At 46.5% G+C, this 22612-nt stretch overlaps 2 protein-coding genes across 2 annotated transcripts in view; both read left to right on the forward strand.

The window, feature by feature from the left end:
* The first annotated feature begins 2041 nt into the window (after positions 1 to 2041).
* On the forward strand, positions 2042 to 3563 carry LOC120841232 (uncharacterized protein K02A2.6-like). Its single transcript, XM_040212087.2, has 3 exons — positions 2042 to 2169; positions 2248 to 3504; positions 3552 to 3563. Exons 1-3 carry the CDS (start codon positions 2074 to 2076, stop codon positions 3561 to 3563), a joined length of 1365 nt encoding a protein of 454 aa, XP_040068021.2. The 5' UTR covers positions 2042 to 2073.
* A 19-nt stretch (positions 3564 to 3582) lies between these two features.
* LOC121835215 (uncharacterized protein K02A2.6-like) overlaps positions 3583 to 22612 on the forward strand; it is a 38804-nt gene continuing 19774 nt past the window's right edge. The window contains exon 1 of the mRNA XM_042289201.1: positions 3583 to 5752. Within this exon, the coding sequence (XP_042145135.1) occupies positions 3598 to 5752 (2155 nt within the window). The 5' untranslated portion in view covers positions 3583 to 3597. The remainder of the gene's footprint in view (positions 5753 to 22612) is intronic.

A 22612-nucleotide genomic window follows, 5' to 3' on the forward strand; every position in this document is an offset into this window, starting at 1 on the left:
TTACTATAATGAAACAGGGTATAGGGGACATGTTGCTTTTTGAAACAATCAAGACTCATGAAGGATTGATAAGAGCCTGTTGGTATGGTCATTTTAGTCTTTAGTGGAATAGACCGATCTCACCTAGCGTTCAGTGCATCTGTGAAGCCGCCATAACTTTAGTTCACAAGAGGCAGGTGGCAGTGCTCGAGACACCTCGTGCCGTCTCGCGCTTTGCATGCGCAGAGCTCCAGCGAGGTTGGGGCACATGCAGAAAGACGAAAGTTCCCTTGATGCATTGCAGCAGCAGTGGCTTAGCCAAACTGGCCTGTGAAATCAGTCTAATACAACTAAAAAAATTGAAATTATTTGTATAAGTTAGGTAAGTCCTTGTTATATATTTGCCAAATATAATTGTTAGGTGTACATCCTTTAAAGGAATGCTGAAGCGAAATTTTGATTTCCGAAAACAACGCAGAAGCGCTAGGCGGGACGCTACAAACCCGAAAGCATCACGCATAAAGCGATATTTCTAACGGATGGTTGTATTTTTTGTGAAAGAAGAGCATGCTTGAACAATGGCCAAAAAGGCCCGTGACGTCGCGATTCTGGTTTCCTCCTCTTCTCACTTTGACTCCGCGAGGACGCGAAAAGGGAAAGAAGCAAGGCTGTTTCCCCCCCTCCTCAACTATTCTGCAGGAAACACAATGTCGCGATTCTCACTCATCGCATCCTTATTTTACAAAAATATGGCTATCCGTTCGAGATATCGCTTTATGAGTGGTGTTTAGGGGTTGGTGGCGCCCCGTTGAACACTCCTGCTACCTTATTTTGTGAAATCTAAATTTCTGTTCCTTTCCTTTAAGACCTGTTCACATATACACTGCACCTGTGCTGCCAAGTTCTTAATCTTGGTGAAGCTTTTAAAGTACTGCATTAAGTCGGTTTGGGGATGCATCACGCTACGATTTACGACAGAGGTGCCCGAAGGTATTGGAATCACTGCATCAAAAGCTCAAAGAACAAACTTACCTGAGTAAAAGGTAAAAAAATCACTATTTTTTTCTGCCTTTGGTGCCCGTCTGCTAACTGTGCACCCTTTGACTGGCTCAATAACTGACAGATGGCGACATCAACCCTAGCGGCTTGTAGCTGCTCAGCAGCCGCCCAGTCACACGAAAATCAGACAACCCTTTTGAGTCATAAATGGTGCACACTTTTTCGGTGCTATAATTGTCGGAACATTATTTTATTTTCACCCCCAATAAATCACATTAAATGGACACAAAAATAATCAAACCGATGGTTCGTTGAGTAATTTCAGCTACATGTGGTGTGCTTTTGGCGTGACCGTGGAGCTACTGAGCTGCCATAGGGCGTCGGTGACGTTGCCGCCATCTGTCGGTTGTTGTGCCAGTCGGAGGGTGCGCATATACTAGCACACTGGTGCCATACGTAGCCAAACCAGTTTTTTTACTTTTTACTCGGGTAAGTTCATTCTTTGAAATGTTTTCTGCGATGCTTTCACCACCTTCAGGCACCCCTCTGGTAACTCGTAGTGCGATACATTGTGAAGCCAATTTATGCGGTGATTTGAAAGGGTTCACCCAGATTCGGGGCGTTACAATAGTGCAGTACTATTAGTAAGTGCTTGGAATAGTGCTGACTTTGCTCTTTGTTAATGATCTGATGCTCATATACTGCTGTATCAGTACTAAGTTAAGTTCAATTCAGCACTGTTTTACTGTTGATTTAGCTCTGTCCCGTATATGTGAGCTATCCCTTATAGTCGTTTTTTAAAAAGTTGATAACTCTTGCATGTTTGTGTAGTATCTTGCGAAGCGCATCGCGTATGACGTCACATTGATAGTGCGTCGCTTATCTCTATATAAGCGCTGGGAGCCGTATGCTCCGTGTTCTTTTGGTTACGCAATGGCGTGCTGAATAAACCGTCTACGTTGGTCGTCACTCTGGCTCTGCCTCGTCGCTCGCGGCTACAACATACTAGCGACGAAGAATGGGATAAAGGATTCCGGCGGGGTACAAGAAGCCACTAGCGGCGGTCCCGGAGCAGGCTGCGAAGAGACTGGCAGGATGGCGACGATTGGAAGGTTCGACCAGTTCGAGGACGGCGACGAAGACTTCGAGTCCTACGTGGAGAGGTTCGAACACTTCCTGAAAGCCTCGAAGGTGAGCGACGACCTGACGGTCTCAGTGTTCATAACGGCAATTGGAAAGAAAACCTACAAAACTCTAAAAACTTTGCTGGAACCGGAAAAGCCGGAAAACAAGACATATGCACAGCTAGTGCAGACCCTGCGAGGGCACTACGTACCAAAGCCCTCTGTCATTGCAGAGCGGTTCAGATTTAACCGTCGCTTCCAGCAAGAAGGCGAAACGGTGGCAGCTTTCGCGGTAGAGCTGAAGCGGTTGGCGGCGTCCTGCGACATTGGGGCGTTTCTGGACGAGGCTCTTCGCGACCGTTTCGTGGCCGGGCTCTGTGACAGAGGAACTCAAGCTGAGTTGCTGAAGAAGAGCAAGTTAACGTTTAAAAACGCCTGCGATATCGCAAGGAGTATTGAGTTGGCCAGCCAGGAAAGCCGGGATTTGCAGCCCAGCGTGGGGCAAGAGACCGTCAGCGCTCTTTGCCACAAGCCAGACAGCGGGAAACGCCCACCGCGCCGGAGGGAGGTACCGGCTACAGTACCCGCAGGGGCAAGAGCGACGAAATCGCCGGACTGTTTCCGATGCGGTTCAGCGCATGAAGCGTCTAGTTCCAAATTTCGCAAGTATCGTTGTCATTTTTGTAAACGTGTTGGACACTTAGCGAAAATGTGCAAGGATAAAAGCAGAGACGCTGCGAACGCAATCGCTGAGGACAGTGACGGGGGTGAACTGGTGTTGCACAATATCTATTCCTGTGAGGGGCGCACCGGACTTTACAAAATTTGTCTGAAAATTGAACAGAGAAATGTCCGCATGCAGATTGACACGGGGGCATCCGTATCAATATTACCAGAGGCACTGTATAAGAAATACTGGCCCAGTCTACCGAAAGAGCCATGCAGTCTAAAGCTAAAAACTTACGGGGGTACTCCACTCTCGGTAACGGGGAAGCTAACCGTTTCGGTAGAGCACAACGGTCAGCGTAAGCAGCTCCCGTTAATTGTCGTGAAGACAAACGAGAATACGAACACTGTGCTGTTGGGACGTGACTGGCTGGCGGCCCTTAAGTTGGACTGGTCTAGTGTGCATGGGGTTTGCTTGGACAAGGTAACGGCGTTGCTTGAAAAGTACGCTAAGCTTTTTGAGCCTACCCTTGGCCTAATCAAGAACAGTGCAATTAAATTATTGCTTAAAGAGGGCAGTACACCAGTCCTTTGTAAAGCGTGTTGGGTTCCATTTGCGGTTCGGAAAGCAGTGTCGTCCGAATTGCAGAATCTCGTAAAAACAGGGGTGTTAGTACCTGTTCAGAAAAGTGAATGGGCGACTCCACTAGTAGTCGTGCCTAAACCGAACAACCAGGTCAGAGTGTGTGGTGACTTTAAAGTGACGCTAAACCCATGCCTTAGAACGGATCATAACCCCCTTCCCGTCATGGACAATCTGTTTGCAAAAATGGCCGGGTGCAAATATTTTACTGTGCTTGATCTATCTACGGCATATCAGCAGCTGGAATTGCACCCGCAGGCGCAGTTACTAGTCGTGGTCAACACACACTTGGGGTTGTTCAGGTACACGCGTTTACCCTATGGCATAACGAGTGCACCTTCGATATTTCAGGCAGTCAGGGATGACGTGTTAAAAGGGCTGGATCGCGTAGCGTGCTATCTGGACGACGTGCTGGTAGCTGGAGCTACGTTTGATGAGTGTTTCCAAAAGGTGGAAAGTGTTCTGTCACGGTTTCAGGACAGGGGCATACGGTTAAAGAAAGAAAAATGCAGGTTCTTTCAAACGTCGGTCTCGTACTTGGGGCACGTTCTTGATGAAAAGGGCATACGCCCGTCAGATGAAAAAGTAAAGGCAATAATGGAGGCGCCGTCACCAAAGGATGAATCACAGTTGCGGGCCTACCTGGGGTTGCTTAACTTCTATGGGAAGTTCGTTCCTAACATGGCCGCCAAGCTAAGGCCTTTGTATGACGTAGTAAACCAGGAAAAAGGTTTCAAGTGGTCACTTCAGGCAGAACAAGCATTTCAGCAAAGTAAAACGTGGCTAACGGGCGAGAATGTTTTGACATACTACGACCAACAAAAAGAGATTGGGCTTGTGTGTGACGCGTCAGCGTATGGCGTAGGCGCCATTCTGTTTCATAAGAATGGTAAAGATGAAAAGCCAATTGCATACGCGTCTAGGGCACTGAGCAAAGCAGAGCAAGGGTACGCTCACATCGAAAAAGAGGCTCTCGCCGTTGCCTATGGGCTCAAGAAATTTCACAAGTACCTGTTTGGGCGTAGTTTCGTCATTTATTCAGATCACCAGCCATTAGCTAGCCTTCTGGCGCACGGCAAGCCTATTCCAGTGATGTCAGCGGCACGCATGCAACGCTGGGCTTTGTTGCTAGCGGCTTACGATTACAAATGGGTGTATCGTAAAGGCAGCGATATTGGAAACGCTCACGCGCTGTCGCGGTTGCCGTTGCCGAATGATAAGGATGTTTCAGATTATGTACATTTCTTCTCAGTTGTCGATGAACTTCCCTTGTCTGCTGACGCGATCCAAAAGGGAACGAGCACTGATAGGGTGTTATCGAAAGTGTTGATGTACACGAGGAGTGGCTGGCCTACGCGTGTAACGGACAGTGAATTGTCCCCGTACTTCGTCCGCCGGCATGAGCTGTCCGTAGATCAGCAGTGCGTTACGTGGGGAAATCGTGTGATTGTCCCTCGCCGCTTGCGCAAACAAGTGTTAGCGCTTCTGCACGAAGGTCACCCCGGAGTTACGCGCATGAAAATGCTCGCGCGTAGCTATGTCTGGTGGCCTCAGTTAACACAAGACATTGAATGTGTTGTTAAAAGTTGCAGTACCTGTCAGTTGACGCAAAACGCTTCACCGAAGGCCCCACTACAAACTTGGGGTTGGCCGAGCCGCAGATGGCAACGAATCCACCTGGATTTTGCATTCACAGACAACCAATGGCTTTTGGTGCTGGTGGATGTACACTCCAAATGGGTGGAGGTGTTCGTGATGAGTTCAACAACGGCAGAAAAGACTATTGAAAAGCTTCGGAGTGTGTTCGCGGCGTATCGCCTTCCGGAAGAGGTCGTTGCGGACAACGGGCCGCGGTTCACTGCGAAGAACTTCACAGAGTTTCTGCTCAGGAACGGAGTGCGTCATACCAGGACACCTCCGTACCATCCGGCATCAAATGGAAGTGCCGAGAGATGCGTCCAGACGGCCAAACGGGATCTTCTGCGACAGCTTCTCGACGAAAACTCTTTGGGCGTCAGGAAGACCCTACAACACCGTATAGACCAGTTTCTATTCAGGTATCGGAACACCCCCACCACGACAACGGGGCAAACGCCTGCTGAACTGTTCCTGTCGTGGAAGCCCCGCACCCGCCTGACCCTGCTACAGCCAGATCTGGAGAGACGTATAGCAGATCGTTTCTCCAAGATCAAGAGCCAAGCTGACGACAGAAGAGGGCCGTGGAGGTCATTCGAAGAGGGCGAAAGAGTAATAGTTCAAGGCCTTCGTCCGGGGGAGACAAAGTGGCTACCTGGGGTCATCGAGAAAAGGTGCAGTGCCGTTACGTACAGGTCCCGTCAAAGTAAAACGGAGCGCCGGAGCGGCGACCGAACTGCATCGCCGCGCTATCTAGCAGCGCCGGCTGCAACTGATAGGTGCCGTCTGCGCATGCGCGCGTGCCGTTCGCGGTGTCCTTCGTTTTCTTGTTTGATCCGCGCATTATTGGCGTCTCGAGCTGCCAAACGCTGTTCCTATAAACACCGCTAGGTGTTCGACTCACACTCGGAGATAACGTTGACTGCAAGTGGGAAAGGGCCAGTGTTGTCAATGAGCACCGCCCCTTGTGCTATCAGGCGTCGATTTTAGGAAGATCGTTGCGCCGCTCGAACCACCGATAACGTGTGGGTTGGAAGAAGAAAACAGAGGCCCCAGCGGAAGGCACGCTCGCATGCGCAGATGTAGCCTATCAGTTCCAGCCGGCGCTATCAGATAGCGCGGCGATGCAGTTCGGACGTCGCTCCGGCGCCCCGTTTTACTTTGACGGCACCTGTACATTGTGCGTGTGGGACGCGGGACCAGGTTTGTGCATGCAGAAAATTTACGTCCTCGTTATTTTGAAAGTGACAAACAAGGGTCCCGGGAGCCTTCATGTGTGGTACCCAGTTCGATTCCAGACCGTGTGCCGGAGGCGTCTGCTACGAGTCCTCCTCTTCCTGCGTTGGAGTCTCCGAAAGCGGCTGCAGCACCGCCAGAGCCACGCGAAGACTCAGCCTCCTTGGGTCAGCGAAATGCAAGTCCCCGCCAAGGTTCCGCACCGCAGTCCCCTCTCCGAGAACCGGCCTCTCCTCAAGGGGCACAGACTCTTCGACGCAGTGCTCGTGCAAGAAAACCTCTCGATTGGTACACGCCCTAACATTGTGTAAACAAAATTTCTGGGGAGGAGTGTAGTATCTTGCGAAGCGCATCGCGTATGACGTCACATTGATAGTGCGTCGCTTATCTCTATATAAGTGCTGGGAGCCGTATGCTCCGTGTTCTTTTGGTTACGCACTGGCGTGCTGAATAAACCGTCTACGTTGGTCGTCACTCTGGCTCTGCCTCGTCGCTCGCGGCTACAACAGTTTGCAGTGCACACAATTATGATAATGGGAGGGCGTTTGCTTCTTCTGCCTAGTGATTTTGCGAAAGTGAAGAAAATTATAGTTTGTAGGAGTAAATCGCTAGAAATGTATACTAATCTCAATTTCTTAAGCTTACATGCAGCAAGACAGGTATCCTACAGTTTTTGCAATAGGTCGTTTTGTTTGGTATGACTTTTTAAAAGCTTGCAATAAGCTGTCAATTTTTCCGGCTTTGAAAATTTTTACATGCTTGATGACATTTTTGCAGGACTGTCACTCACTCTTAAAGTTGCTGAGACTATGAAACGATGGAAAAGGAAACTAGCACAGAAAGGTAGATAGTTATAAACGTGTTTGATGTGAACTGTTGAAAATAAGGGTGTACCTTGTTCTTTCTTTTTTTTAAGGTTATTACAACAAACTTTTAGCACTAATTGTATTGTCTAAATGTTAACCATGTTCTGCCCACACCATGGAGACACCGATTTTTTTTTTTTTGCTAAAAAAGACGCCGAAACATTATTTAAATAAACCAAATACTGTCACGTCACACCACATAGAAGCAGCACCACTACACGGGAACATGGTGGCAGGCTGTGTGCGCTTGAGCCCTGTCCAACTTGGCTGAACCGGTTTTCTTTTTTCTCCCGTGCCTATTCAACTCCTGCGGAGAGCGAGGAGGGACAACTCGAACGACCAGCTTATAGTGCATTGACGTCATCAAGTGGCGAAGCTCACAGCCACGCCAGCCCCCATATAGCCTTGACTGAAGGAGAACCAGACGTCACGAACGTGATGCATATCGGGAGATCTTCTGAGACACTAGTTTTAAATGTTTTGTGTCTTTTTGAGCAAAAAATTGGTGTCTCCACTGTATGGAAAAACATGGTTGACATTTAGACAATAAAATAGGCACTACGATTTCGTTGCTATATCACTTTAAAACCATTCTGCCCTTTTACCATATTTTCAATATCAGTAGTATTGATATTGCTTTGAAGAAACTGTCTTCAATTCACTTCTTGAGAGAAGTCCACTCTTCACCTGGTTTGCAAGGTTCATACGATAACGTCGGAAACATCTGTTGTGTTGATTGTGAGTATATTTTAACTTAAATGCTTGTGCTTTTTTGGTTACAGGTCCCTTCCAGCACTACACAGGAAAGAGAATGGCCAACAGCGGACTGATTGCAGGAAGAGTAATTGCATCTGCCGCTACTACATATAACGAGCAAGCTGCGACGTCTAAGAGGGAGCAGTCAGAGTGTTTAGCATAAATAAGCTGAGGTGAAAAATCTGTGACTCATATTATGTTTTATCGAATTCTGTCCAGTTTGAGGTAATTTATTTCAATATTTTAGGACTGATTAAGGAAGAACTTTGTACTTATGGTAAGGCTCCATCAGGATGTGGCGTACCTCATTTCCGTCTACTGGATTTTCCACATCCACTATGTAAAGAAGGCACATAACATGCTGACTTTCATTGAACGTGGTTTTGCCGACTGCTACATGAAGACACGGGTGAAGGCACTGGAATTGATAAATTTCTACAGAGCAATCGTGGCTTGTGTACCACTGTTAGCCTAGCGTACCCTACATTGTAATAAATACCCCTGTCAGTTGGGCATTTAAATGGCTTTCGGAATGAATTCCTTCAAAGAATCGGTGAATCAGTTCACAATCTTGGCTCTGCCTGTGCCCTTTGGTGTTCGCAGACATTTTTCGAGGAGTTTGCTCTGAAGGCCATTTAAATGGCCGTCTAACGGGTTATAAGCCAGTTTGCGCCCAAGGCAAAATGAGCTCTTGTTACACGACATGTGCAAAAAATATTCATAGTGCAATAAATTTATTTCGTGCATGATGCTACCTGCTTATGACTTTCCTTCCACACTTCCTGACTTTGAAGAAACTCCTAGATGGATGCGAAGGAATACCCCCGTAGGTATACAACTCCTAGGAGGATGTGAAAGAAGACTCCCGTGGGTCCACGTACTAACTCCCAAATGGATGTGAAAGAATACTCCCTTAGGTCCCGGCAGTAACTCCCAGGTGGATGTGAGAAAATAGTCCCATAAGTGCACGTAAAAACTCCCATATGGATGTAAAAAAATAGTCCCATAAATGCACGTAAAAACTCCCATATGGATGTGAAAAAATAGTCACATAAATGCGCGTAAAAACTCCCATATGGATGTGAAAAAATAGTCCCATAAATGCACGTAAAAACTCCCATATGGACGTGAAAAATAGTCCCATAAATGCACGTAAAAACTCCCATATGGATGTGAAAAAATAGTCCCATAAGTGCACGTAAAAACACCCATATGGATGTGAAAAGATAGTCCCATAAGTGCACGTAGAAACTCCCATATGGATGTGAAAAAATAGTCCCATAAGTGCACGTAAAAACTCCCATATGGATGTGAAAGAATACTCCCGTGGATCCACGTAAGAACTCCCAGGTGGATGTAAAGGAACATTCCCGTGAGTCCACGTAAAATCTCCCATAAGGATGTGAAAGAATATTCCCTTGGATCCACATAGGAACACTCTGACGGAAGTAAATAAATACTCCCATTGATCCATGAACAGACTCCCGTACTGCTGGCAGCTCTGTACATACTCCCTTGCACCCCCCAAAAAACTCTGGCCTGCGTGGGAGTTCATTCTGAACTCCCATCCTGCTGAGTATAAAAACCTCCCACAAGGGAATGCCCTAGAGGACAAGCGATGTACTCCCATCTGGGTATATTTCCGTTTAGTATGTACGACATACCGAACCAAAAAAACGCAAATATAAAAACTTTTTTTTTTAACACGATAAAGGCGTTGAGGATGTTTACACTGCCGGGTCTGTGAGTGTGACCCCTTGACGCTACGAAATATAAATGTTCTAATACCGAACGATGCCGTTTCTGAAAGCTAGTTTAATTATCCGCACTGTTCTTGGATCTCAGGAATAAAAACATGTCTAGGCCTAATAAAATGTAAAACTGCGGAGCGCAACCTCGATAAGTAAGATCAGGCGGCAGGCGAGGGAAATATCACTGATGTACCAGAAGAAATATAAGTACTACTTTCCGTAAGTCAGAAAAATAAGAGATGTGCTTAATACGCACCGCGCTGTGAGCTCAGCTAAATAACTGCCTTAAAATAGCGGTATTTCTTTTTTAATAGTGGGTAAAGTTGACCACCTTCAGACAAACTTCGGCAGCATCACTGCGGCAGTTTGACCACTCACACATTTTCTCATTTTGCTCTCAATATTCCCATTATGATTACCTTCTTTACTTCGTTGAAAGGACTTGCGCTGTTTGCCCACTACACTGACCCAGAAATTAGCACGGGGGCAGCGAATTATCCCGCCAAAACAAGAGGGCGACTGGTTTGTGCTTTGCATCAATTTAAATTTGGGCTCGCACTTCCTATTTTCACATTCTGCGTGATTTTTACCCTAAAGTAAGGGGCCGGCAACTGCAAAAAAAAAACATAGAAAATATTTAAAATACCAAAAAGAAATAAAAAACGTCGTAAAGAAGAAATAACTTTGCTCAACCGGGTATCGAACTACCGACCACACGAACACCAGCATCGCGCGTTAACCAGCAAGACAACATCGTCAAAACGAAGATTTGTTGTTTTCAGTAGTTTATATGTCCGCTGAGTTCGTTTGAATACATTGCACGGTTAGTTTCGTATGCAATTTTTTGCTACGTGTACAGGACGTATTTCTAATATCGTGGCAATGTTTACATGCTCAATGCTTTATTAATACTGTGTCTTTTAATACTATTTTAATGCGCTTTTCTGATCGTTTTATTGCAAGCGTGTTGAAGATACGCGCACATAGCTTCCGTAAAGTCGTTAGGCATCCATAGTAGCCAACGAACGCGATCCAATTCAATCCACAGCCTTGTTTTGCCGGCCATGTTGGCGGTGTGTGTTTCACGTCTCTGTCTTGAGGTCAATTTACCGATTAGTCGTGATGCGTGGAGTTTAACTTAGTTTCAAATGTGTCCGAAAAAGAAGGAAGCGACTGTGAGCCGTGGAACTACGTCGAATCTGCTCAACAGCCAAGATCATGGCACGGTCATTTCAAAGTAAGTTCCTTTCTTTGCCTATTAGGGCTAGATTATTCTTTTTTCGTTCAAAATGCTTGTTATTGTCTAGATCGCTTGCTTTTACCAGTAGTACTAATTGTGCGCGAATGGTGCTATGCGAGGCTGTTTTGCTTCGTTCACAAATAGGCTGTGTACTCGGTCCAGGTCCATCGATAGCAGCGGAACTTTTTGGGAGATGGTGGGGGGGGGGGGGGGGGGGAGGGCGGGCGGACGGCGTATCGGCGACGGCGGCCGGGCGGCCGGGTGGCCGGCGGGTGGAGACGGAAAGTTGAAGGGGGAGTTTGATTGCCTCCCTCCACGGTATTGTTCACTGGTAAACTACAATGTCTGGAAGAGCGCGGTGCCCCTCCATCGCCTAAGCTCTAGGTTAGACACTACGGGTGGATTCCGTGTGCGTATTTACGTCCGGAGAGCTGGGCCACGCAAAAGGCAGAAATTGATCGATCAAGCAAGTCCGTAGCTTCCGCCGCGCAGTCGTCTGCAAACGACTTTATTTTCGTGATTCGTTATCAGAAAATAATTGTCGAAAATTGGTGCCACGATGAATTCATCCTATGTTGATTTGGATAGCATACCGCTCCTGATCGCAAAAATTTGTGCCCACGAAATAATTTTTGATGCCGCTTCTGGGCTTCTGGGGAAATTTACAAGCATGTCCTGACTTAAGGTAGTGCCTCGGCAGTTTATGAGAGGTATATTTAGTTCAGTGTAAGTATATAGACATACCTCACCCAATCCCTGTATTTTTTTGTCTGGTGCTGCCTTGAGCGAATGGTGTAGGTTGTAATTGTTTTTAGTTGTTGCATGATTATAGTAAGGTGGTGAGCTGGTAGTAATTGAACACTTTGAAAAACAGTTCACCACAAAAAGTCAAGGAGACAAGCAGAGTAACGCCTAAACCACACGCAAGCGCAGACTCTCAACTCTCATAAACAGAGAAGGAAGAAATAAAGAATACGGAAGGAGCTCAAGCACAGGCCCAAGTGGAATGCGCTGATTCACCTATTAGCAAGAGCAGATTTTAAAAAAACATAATTTCCTTGTCAGTTAAGGCAACAGATTGATGGCTTATACATAAAGACAGCTCAATCTCTCTAAAATCTACGATGAATTGTCACCTACTTATGCACTGTTTACACAGCTCGTGTATGTCATCCTTATAGCCGCGTCCCACTAGAGCGACAGACAGCAACAAACCACAGCGACACATGACGAGCGACAGACGACACCGACAGACAGCCTGTTTGTCGGAGTCCGCCGTCCCACCTGGCGGACACGACGCAGGACACGGGGACAAGGAAACTTGTTTCCTAGTGGGACTGGAGTTGTCAACAAAACACTTCAACATACACAGACAAACGGAGTCTGGCGTCGCGGTTTTCGTGTTTTGCTCTTTGGGCATTAGACGCGCCGACAAACGCGGTGAAAGTAGAGACGATTACTTTATTTCTTGATTAAAGCTTGCGCTTGTCTTCATTTGCCGTTGGCGACTTTCCGCAAACAGTTGTGACAATCGACACCAAACCTTTTCCGAACTAGCATTCCGGAATCATTCCTTTTTTTTGGTCGTCTGAGGAGTTCTAACTGAGCTCCACGAATTTCACCCCAATTTTGAGGATGTTTAAGACTTCACATCTGAATGATTTAGGGCAGGCGTTTTTTGTGGACAGTACGGCATCCCGATTATCACAGAACGTGATGACAAGTGTCTCGTCTGCCGGAATGGCTTGCCGCATAACGTCGTGTCCTACTTCGTGGTGAGCGGTCTTACTTTGGTCAGTCCTCGAACATGGGTGTATCCATCCTCATGCAGGGGCGTAGACCTCGGTGTCTTGAAGCACCAAATCGCGCACAAAGTTTTGTGAGAAAAACCAGTCCACCTGGCGGACACGACGCAGGACACGGGGACAAGGAAACTTGTTTTCTAGTGGGACTGAAGTTGTCAACAAAACACTTCAAAATACACAAACAAACGGCGTCGCCGGCCAACACGACTGCCCAGCGCTAGTGGCGCGCCCGCGACCACTATGAGCAGTCGAGGGACCGGAACTGCGGGAATGAGGAGAAGCCGCCAAGGGCTTTTCTGAAGATCGAGCGGCGGAGCAAGCCACGGGAGGAAGGGTAGAAGGTGGGAAAGAGAGGCAACAGAGGGCACAAGCGGGCGAGGCGGAGAAGTTTGTATCCGAGAGATGTTCCTCGACAGGACTGCTTGCTGCGCTTCAAGTCCAACGACAGACAAGAACTCGTCCGTCGTCGATGGTTTGTCAGTGCTTGTCGGCGATTGTCGCGGGTGTTGGTCGTTGCAGTGGGACAGCATCGGCGACATGGAACTTTGTGGTGTCGTCGGACAAAATCGGTGTTTGCCGCTGTAGTGGGACGAAGCTTTTAGAGAAAACGTGAATAATCAGCAGATAATATGAAAAACATACAAGGGGATTATTTTAGGCCTTTATTATTCGTAGTATGGGCGACCAATGTGTCCGCACATCCTTCTGTTACCTGAGCTGCCAAGAAAATCGTGTTGGGTGAATTAGCACGTCCCACTTGGACCTGTTCGAACTTTTGCTAAAGCTCCTTCCGCATTCTTTATTTTTTTTCTTCTCCAATTTAAGTGAGTTAGGAGTCTGCACTTGTATGTAGTGTATGTATTCCTCTCCTTTATTCCTTGTTTTTTGTCTTATTTCTCAAGATGTTCAATCAGAATAAACTCACCACCTTGTTACATGGAAAGGCTGTTGTTAATTCCAAAGTGTCTGTAAAACAATCTACCTGACATCTTCGGCTCACTCCCCGGATTCTGAAGCTCACATTCTCCGAACATAGCCTTTCTGATTTCTCTGATCCTTTTTCTTTTTTCTTTTATGTTTAATGGATCAAGTTGTGAGTGTGCACCAGACTGCGTCCTACGTATTCCCGTCCTTTTGTCCTTGTCTTTTCGTGCACTTTTTTTTTAAGTTGGTCCATGATATTTTTTACCGAATGTTTTAATCTGTGTTTTCATCTTTATACTTACTGGAGCCGTTACCAAGTACAAGTTGGAATTCACTTTCACCATCCTCATCTGAGCGTCCTGGGACGACATAGAATGACGGTCTCCTCTGCTGAAGGCCAGGCTTCATGGAAGACTGCCAAGGCTGTTCATGGTAAGGGGCTCTATATATTGAGCAATATAATAGCAACTTATTGCTGCTAGGATTGTTTTTAACACAGACTGTGTTTATGAACTGGCCTTTAGCAATTCCGATGCCACTCGCGTGGAGTGAAATCCTGTAGGGGAATTGCGCATTCTATTCGTAAGAGGAATGATGAGTTTACAACAGAAGTGTGTCTCGACTTGCTGCCAGTACTGCTGTGTGTGTTGTGTTTGTATTTTATTTGTTCATTTAGTGTTCCCAATATTGGCTGAAGCCTTCCCATTGGTGCGCTTGTTAGTGGCAACACACAAACACGAATGAACGGCAAGAGTGCTGAACAGCGCCACTCACGCTGTTCGCCACCGCACCCATTGGTTTTCAGAGACGTCTGTAGTATTGGTTTATGGTATTTGGTCATATATCCCACATGAACACAACCAGGGCACTGTGCCTACAATAGACCTTTTGCGAAATCCCCCGAGCGCTGCGGCCCGCGACCAAGGAATCGTGGGAGAGACTGTCCCTCGCCTGGCCGCTCTGCCTTGAGATTGTATTGCCTTGTCGCTTGTCTCCTCTTAATTTTCTGTTTTCCCCGCAGGGGGCGCCTGTGAAAGCGGGTGTTTGGGGAGTGGCGTCTCCACGGACCCCGAGCCATGCGGGTTCGCCCGCCCACGTATGGCTCTGCGTGGCTTTCCCGTGTCCGGGGAAGAGGGCATCCTGGTGGTTGAGCCGAGCCCGGGGTAGGTTTAGACCCTTCGGGGCCCCCCGGGTGAGGCAATACACCACTTCGGCCCCTTCTTCTCGTAGACGGGAGTCCTGGTAAGGCCCAGTCAGGATGATTTAGTCTAGTCGCCACCTCTACTATCCCCTCTCTACTTTCACTCTTGTCTTCTCCTCCTTTTCACTCTTCTCATTTCTCTTCTTTCTTTTTAAACTCCTTTGGCGGCAAGGGCTAACCTTGGGTGGCAACAGGCACCTTGTCCAGAACCACTCTTGGTTATAGAGACTGGGCAGCACTAATGGAGTAACGTCTTCAGCCAAGCCTTTCTTGTTATCGAGCGTTACCTTTTCCCTTGTTGGGCTCGGTGGTGGGCGGTGCACCACAGTTTCCGAAAACCCTCCGCCTTCATATGGGTTCTCAAGCTACAAAACCTTTTGATCGGGCCCCGAAAAGGGTCCGCACCGAAGCGCTACGCATAGAAAAACCAAAATACACATTTTCAAAGTTCCCCAAGTTTCTTGCCATGCACTCTGAGGATGAAAAACCGCTTGGCAAGTTGTCCCCTTTCCTCATTTCAAAAGTTCTTGAAGAAGTGATTGCGAAGAACTACAATGCAAAAAAGATGGCATCTAATGATCTAGTGGAGATACACAGTAAACAACAGTGATTCACTATTAGCACTAAACTGTGTGACTGATTACAAAGTCACTGTCACACCTCATAGAACACTTAATACAATTCAAGGGGTGATCTCGGAAGACGACCTGGTCGAGTGTACAGAAACCGAAGTAGTTGAGGGCCTTTCTACACAGGGAGTAATCGCTGATCGGCGTATTACCCTTTGCCGCGATGGTGTTGAACGCAAGTCCAAACACATCATCCTCACATTTGAGTCAACTACACATCCTGAAGTTGTGAAGGCAGGATATCTCCACTGCTGCGTCCGCCCCTATGGGCCAAACCCTCAGCGGTGTTTTAAATGCCAGCGATTTTGCCATGGGTCACGGAACTGTCGAGGAAGTGACACTTGTGCCAAGTGTTCTAGCAAGGAGCACGTCGCTGATGTGTGCGAGAATGAGCCCCACTCTGCTAACTGTAGTGGTAAGCAGCCAGCGTACTCCCGATCCTGCCCATTATGGAAACAGGAAAGAGAAATCCACACCTTGAAGGTTACCGAAAATATTTCATACGCTGATGCAAAGAAGCGCTTCGCCTTTGTATCCAAAGGCTCTTATGCCGAGGCCGTACGCAGGGGACCGGTACGGCCAATGGTTTCGACGGGATCGCAGACGTCTACGGACAGTCTGCGCCTCCCGTCGAGGTCTCCTTCATCCTCGGGAGCGGTGCCAGTGACACCGCTTTCGAACCGTAAGGTGGGTGCTGCCTCTTCTCCGTCCAGCTCAGGGCAGGGGCTGACCCCCCCTGCTCCACCTGGCCCTTTGGCCCCTAAGGGCCGAGGCCTACCCCCTCGCTCCTCTGCTCCCCAGAGGAAGCCCGGGGAGCCGCCGAAGCAGTCGACCTCCAAGGGTCAACTGCCGGTGGCAACAGACGAGCCCATGGACGAAAGTGGGCCCAGGTCCGAGGAGGATGCTCTCCTCTCAGGATCAGAGTCCTCCCTTTCTGTTGCCAGTGAGCCCACTTGGAGGCAGAAAGATCATCCTAAAAAACAGAACACGCCACGTGTTCAGATAGATTTTAAACTTTAAAATCTCCTTTTAAATATTTTTTTTGTATATATACATTTTTCCTCTCTAGATGCCAAAGTATAGTATCATGCAGTGGAATTGTCGCGGCCTTTTTTCTAATATTGATGACATAATTTTTTTTCTTGACGAGCTTCGGCCTGTGGCCATATATTTGCAGGAGACTCATCTTAGGGACACGCATGCCAAAGTTTTACGGCGCCATCAAGTTTTCAGAAAGGACCGTGCATCATCTAGCAACTCGTCTGGTGGAGTGGCGGTTGTTGTCCAGAGCGGTCTAGCCTGTGCTCCAGTTCCTCTCACGACCTCGCTGGAGGTAGTGGCAGTCCGTGTGCTTCATTACCACCTTACTACACTGGTCCCAATCTACCTACCACCAAATATTTCACTGCATCTACAGGACCTTCAAGGACTCATTAACCAGCTTCCCAACCTTTTTTTTTTAATTTTAGGAGATTTTAATGAATGGGGTTCACCACATGGGGTGGTGCACCCCATGTGAGACAGTGCCCGTGAAGACTCCCGTGGTGGGGTCATTGAACGTGTTTTGTTATCATCTGGCCTTTGCCTTTTAAATGGAAGTGATCCAACTTTTTTTAGTGCATCTCATAATACTTTCACCTCTATAGATTTGTCTCTTTCATCACCATCCTTACTTTCATGATTTCATGGAAGGTTTTAGACAATCACTTTGGAAGTGACCATTTTCCTGTGATTTTAGAAAGTATTGCATCACTTCCTTCTCTTCGAACCAGCATCCCCAGGTGGAAGTTGGATGAGGCGGACTGGGCTCTTTTTGCGTTGGAAGCGGTACTTGACTCTACCGAATTTTTATCTATGACGCGGGAGAATGCAACCTTGCACATTACTGACCGAATCATAAATGCAGCATCTATTTCTATTCCACAAACATCGGGGAATCTTCCGAAGCGGTGCAAGCCTTGGTGGACCAAGGAGTGTACTGCCACACGTAGGTCTCAGAACAAGGCCTGGGCCACTTTTTGTCGCTACCCAAGTACTAGGAACAAGATCGAATTTAAAAAAAGTAAAGCAAAGGCTCGTTGGACAAGGAGGCAAGCCAAGAGGAGTTCGTGGATGAAGTATGTTTCCAAAGTAAACAGTTTTGTTACTTCCAAAGAGGTGTGGGACCGAATGAGAAAGATTCGGGGCAATTATCTTTCTTTTAGGATACCTCTTTTATCCTCAGCTATGCCAACGTTAAAGGGCCAGGCAAATTGTCTTGCAAATTAGTTTCAAGAAGTCTCTAGTTCATCCAGTTACACTGCCAAATTTCAGAAACTCAGGGCTATGGCAGAAAAGCAGCCAATTGGTATGTCTGGATCAGATGCTCTAGAATATAACCAGCCTTTCACATTGCGTGAACTTAAGGTGGCCCTTGCAACAAAAAAGGAATCTGCACCTGGACCTGACAGAATTAAATATGAAATGTTGTGGCACTTGTCCCGTGAATCCCTGGGACATCTCTTGACTTTTTTTAACAATTTGTAGGGAGCTTCTGTTTTTCCTCAGGGCTCGAAACGTGCGCATATAATTCCCTTGCTGAAACACGGTAAAGATTCTTCGCTGCCTACGAGTTGTCGTCCCATTGCGCTGACCAGTTGTCTCGGGAAAACGTACGAGAGGCTGGTAAATAGGCGACTAGTGCACATTTGGAGACTGAAAAAATTTTAGATACGAATCAATGTGGATTTATAATGGGTCGCTCAACCTTAGATCATCTTGTTCGCCTGGAAACTTCATACGTGAAGCTTTTGTACATTGACAGCACTGTGTGTCGGTATTCTTAGACCTAGAGAAGGCTTACGACACTACTTGGCGTTATGGGATTCTCAAGGACTTGCACATGTATGTTATCCGTGGCCGAATGCTGCGTTGCAGACAAGATTTTCTTACTAACCGAACTTTTCTGGTTAGGTTTGGCTCCACCCTCTCTGATGTTTTTCTTCAAGAAAATGAAGTCCCCCAAGGAGGTGTATTGAGCGTTACTCTGTTTGCAGTGAAGATAAACAGCCTGGCTGCAGCGATAGCACCATCTGTCTCCTATTCGTTATATGTAGACGATGTGCAGATTTCCTTCTCTTCCTGCAACCTCTCGAGTTGCGAGCGCCAACTGCAGGTCTCTATAAATAAAATGAGTAAATGGGCCGATGAAAATGGGGTTTAGATTTTCTCCTGAAAAGACAGTATGCATGCCCTTTTCACTACGGCGGGGCCTCTGACTTGAGCCCAGTTTACAACTCAATAGTATATCTGTAACTGTAAAGCAAGAGCACAATTTTTTAGGAGTTGTTTTTGACAAGAAACTTATGCTTTTGGCCCATATCAAGGAACTAAAGAAGAAGTGCCTTCAAGCGTCTAATATCCTCAAAGTACTTTCCCACATGTCTTGGGGGTCTTACAGGCGATGTCTCATCCGATTATACAATGCCCTGGTTCGTTCCCGTATGGACTACGGTGCAATTGTGTATGGATCAGCACGGGAATCTGTTTTAAAAATGCTAGATCCAGTCCATCCTCTTGGCCTTCAACTTGCTACAGGAGCTTTTCGGACTTCGCCTATAATGAGCTTGTATGCAGATGCTTATCAAATTTCTTTAAGAAAAAGGAGACACTATCTTAGCCTTTGTTATGGATACAAAGTTAAATCTGACCCTGCACATCCCGCCTTTAGCTGTGTACAGACTTCTCTCGAGCGACTTTTTGTAAACAAGCCAAGCATTGTGCGACCATTAAGCTTTCGGCTTCAAAGTACTTCAACCTCCCTGCAGCTTGAAATCCCTGAGAATAGCATGATTACAAGGATCGAGAGCATTCCTCCCTGGAGTGCCGTAAAAGTTTCAAGCGATTGGTCACTGGCGAAATTTTATAAAAATCAGTCAAACCTCTCGTGATTCAGCAGGAGTTTTTAGCATTGCTGGAGAAATATCAAGATTACATACAATTTTATACTGATGGTGCCAAAACCTTACCCTACGTAGGTTCTGCAGGGTTTTCACCACAGTGCAAGAAAGCAAGACGTATCGATAGCGTTGCAAGTATTTTTACTGCTGAGTTTCATGGTATAATGATGGCCCTTGAACATATCTTAGAGTATCATGTGATGAAAGCTATTTGGTTTGTTGACTCCCAGAGTGCCCTGCTCTCAGTTTGTCCCTTACCGACAGAAAAAACTGGCTTACACAACAAGTGCGTGTAAAGCTGCACCGTGCTCTCCTACTTGGACTCGATATTAAACTCTGCTGGGTACCGAGCCATGTAGGGATTATCGGTAATGAAAGGGCAAATGAGCTAGCCGCCTCTATCAAGGATAAGATTAAGGCTGCGGTACCACGGCGGCCATCTTGAACAAAACATTAGTTGAACCACCGGGGCGGCGTTGGCTGTCCGTATGAGCAAATGCTGCAAAACCTGCGCGCCAATTTCGAAACCCTTTTTCCCGTCGCTTGCGACCCTGAGTTTCCTTCTCCACTCTTACGCCCCCCCTTCCACGTGTTCACCCTCTGGCGCGTCGCGCCCACGTTCTTTGTTGGGAGGACAATGTACCGGATAATCCCCAACTTGAGGCCCCCTGCCAAAATTGTCCGGCTGCCAAGTGATTTGAGCGAGATGGGGTTTTGAAGCGGTATGGAAAAGTGGGACCGTCAATTTTGAACTATGCCTTTTCAATACTGCATAAGTTGTGTACGGGGCTGGCCAAGGCACGGGCGCGAGGACGTAACTGTATACAATGCTTGGGTTGCAGGAGCACTCGCGCGCAGAAATGGTAGGACGCGCTTTCTGAAATCACACGCCTACATTCCGCAGCGTTGCAATCCTACGAGTAAAACATCTTCGGACAGTGCGTGAGTTGATGCCGGCCGTACGAAAGACACACCTCGCGCTTCCTGTCACTACTGCCTCTGCTTGCACGCGCTGCCCATTGGCGGTTATTTCTTTATTTTGTTTCGTCGCTTTTTTTGAGAATACTGAAACTAATATTTTCTCAGACCCTGCTCATCGTACCTCTGCACCACAGTTGTGTAAACACATTGTGATGTAATTTGAGATATGGGACGGAGTGTCTACATTCTTATTTCGTGTGTAATGCCGGCATAATATTCCTTTGCTGCCAGAGGGTCAAAAATAATGGTAGGGTCGGCAGCAAAAACTATTTCAATGACCGAATTATGATCAAACACCAGTAAGAACATAAAAAAGAAATCACATGGGGACAATAAAAATATTGCTACAAGAGGATGGTGCGCGGGGCACAAACAATATTCGGAGTGACGTTGAGGGAACGCGACAAGCCAGATCTTTCCTGATGGCAGCCGTAAAAGTTGATCTGGCGCCTCGTTTTGATCGGCTTTGCACGGAAACTCGTCGACTACCGACCATCTTGTCAGTGGTGAACATAGTGAGCATGAACTGGATGATTTTTTTTTTGTTATTGTTTCTGTAGTTAAATGAGAGTATGGAAATATGAGACGTCCGCTGACGCTCGCGTCGGCTAACGGAACCTCAATCGCCGATCGCGGCCGATGTCATGGGCGTATACAAATACATCAAGTCGTCTGGGCGGGAGCAGCTGAAGCGCCGCACTTTTTTGGCCGGACAGTAGAGACTCCGCGAATTCTGACTCGAGGCTACTCTGTGCGGAGGGAGCCGCTACTGAGCGCGACCAATCGGAAACCAAGGATGGCTGAAATTTCCTGATTGCCATGAGATTTGCAAATTCGTTCTTCCCGTCGTAGTAAATTCGTCCGAATCGCTATTCGATTTACTAATCGATTATTTGGATGAAAATATATATTTCAAAATTCGTACGTGGCTCACCAAATGGCAATAAAATTGGTATAGGATTTCAAACCTATATAGTGTCGCCTTAATTTACAAACTTGTTTCACTTGAAATTAGAGTTCACGCGCAAGCGAGCTGGTGGAAGCCTATACTAAAAAGGCCAGAAACAAGAGAAACAAAAAATAAATAAATAAGAGCGGGATAAGCTCAACACAGTCTCAAATCACAGCTGAAAATGGTTACTTGGTAAGTGTAATGTCCAGACATTGTATTATTAAAAAAAAAAAAAAATATATATATATATATATATATATATAAAAAGTCAAAAATGCGTACTGTCGGAGTTATTAATTCGAAGTTTATTCCGACCTTTCGAGCGGGGACCGTTCTTCATTAGGTGATGAAGAGTGGTCCCCGCTCGAAACGTCGTAGTAAACTTCGAATTAGTAACTCTGACAGTACGCATTTTTGCCTTTGTATGTATATATATATACATATATATATATATATATATATATATATATATATATATATATATATATATATATATATATATATATATATATAGAGAGAGAGAGAGAGAGAGAGAGATAGGTAGATAGATATTTTTCACTATTTGCTGACGGCCGAAACTAACTATGCAACACAATTTTCGCTAAAGGCTACCGTTATTTACAAAATATGACGAGCGTAGTTATTATATCTGCAATAATTTGATAGCAGAAACATAATTCGATCAAGCTACTTGATGAGTTGGCGTTCAATGAAGCGGTGTTCGATGAAATGTCCACTATTCGATGAAACGCCAATCAATAAAACAGAGCTTCATCGGACGAAGATGCCTAGCTGTTGTGATCCGCAATATTTCGCGCAAAAACGAAAGACACCAGAATAAACAACAAGTAAAACCACAGAGCTGCCCCGCCTCATATCACCCTCAGTTGGAGCTCGACTGACACATTGCGCCGATCAAGCATCACCAACAGCTCAATACCTAAACGCCACGGCGTTCACTATCTTTGTTTGGGTGATTCCACCCACTAATATAACAACTCATACAATGCGCCGTGATAAAGTGCTTTTTGTCTTTGTGTATGTGTTTTCGTGACATCTAACCTCTGTTTGCGCTCTGACTAAGAATGAAACCATGTATACTAAAACATCGATAGTGGTCTCTATTTTTAGCAACGCTCGCAACGTCTTGTCTTTGACGCAGTGGCATTCTCATCTCCCATACACGGACATTTGGACAAAATAGGTTGGTCGTCCTCATCCCAGGCCGACCAACCTATTTTGTCCAAATGTCCGTGTATGGGAGATGAGAATGCCACTGCGTCAAAG

Source organism: Ixodes scapularis, unplaced genomic scaffold (genome assembly GCF_016920785.2).
Source record: "Ixodes scapularis isolate PalLabHiFi unplaced genomic scaffold, ASM1692078v2 PGA_scaffold12__126_contigs__length_90152505, whole genome shotgun sequence".
In the NCBI taxonomy this organism is placed as follows: domain Eukaryota; kingdom Metazoa; phylum Arthropoda; class Arachnida; order Ixodida; family Ixodidae; genus Ixodes; species Ixodes scapularis.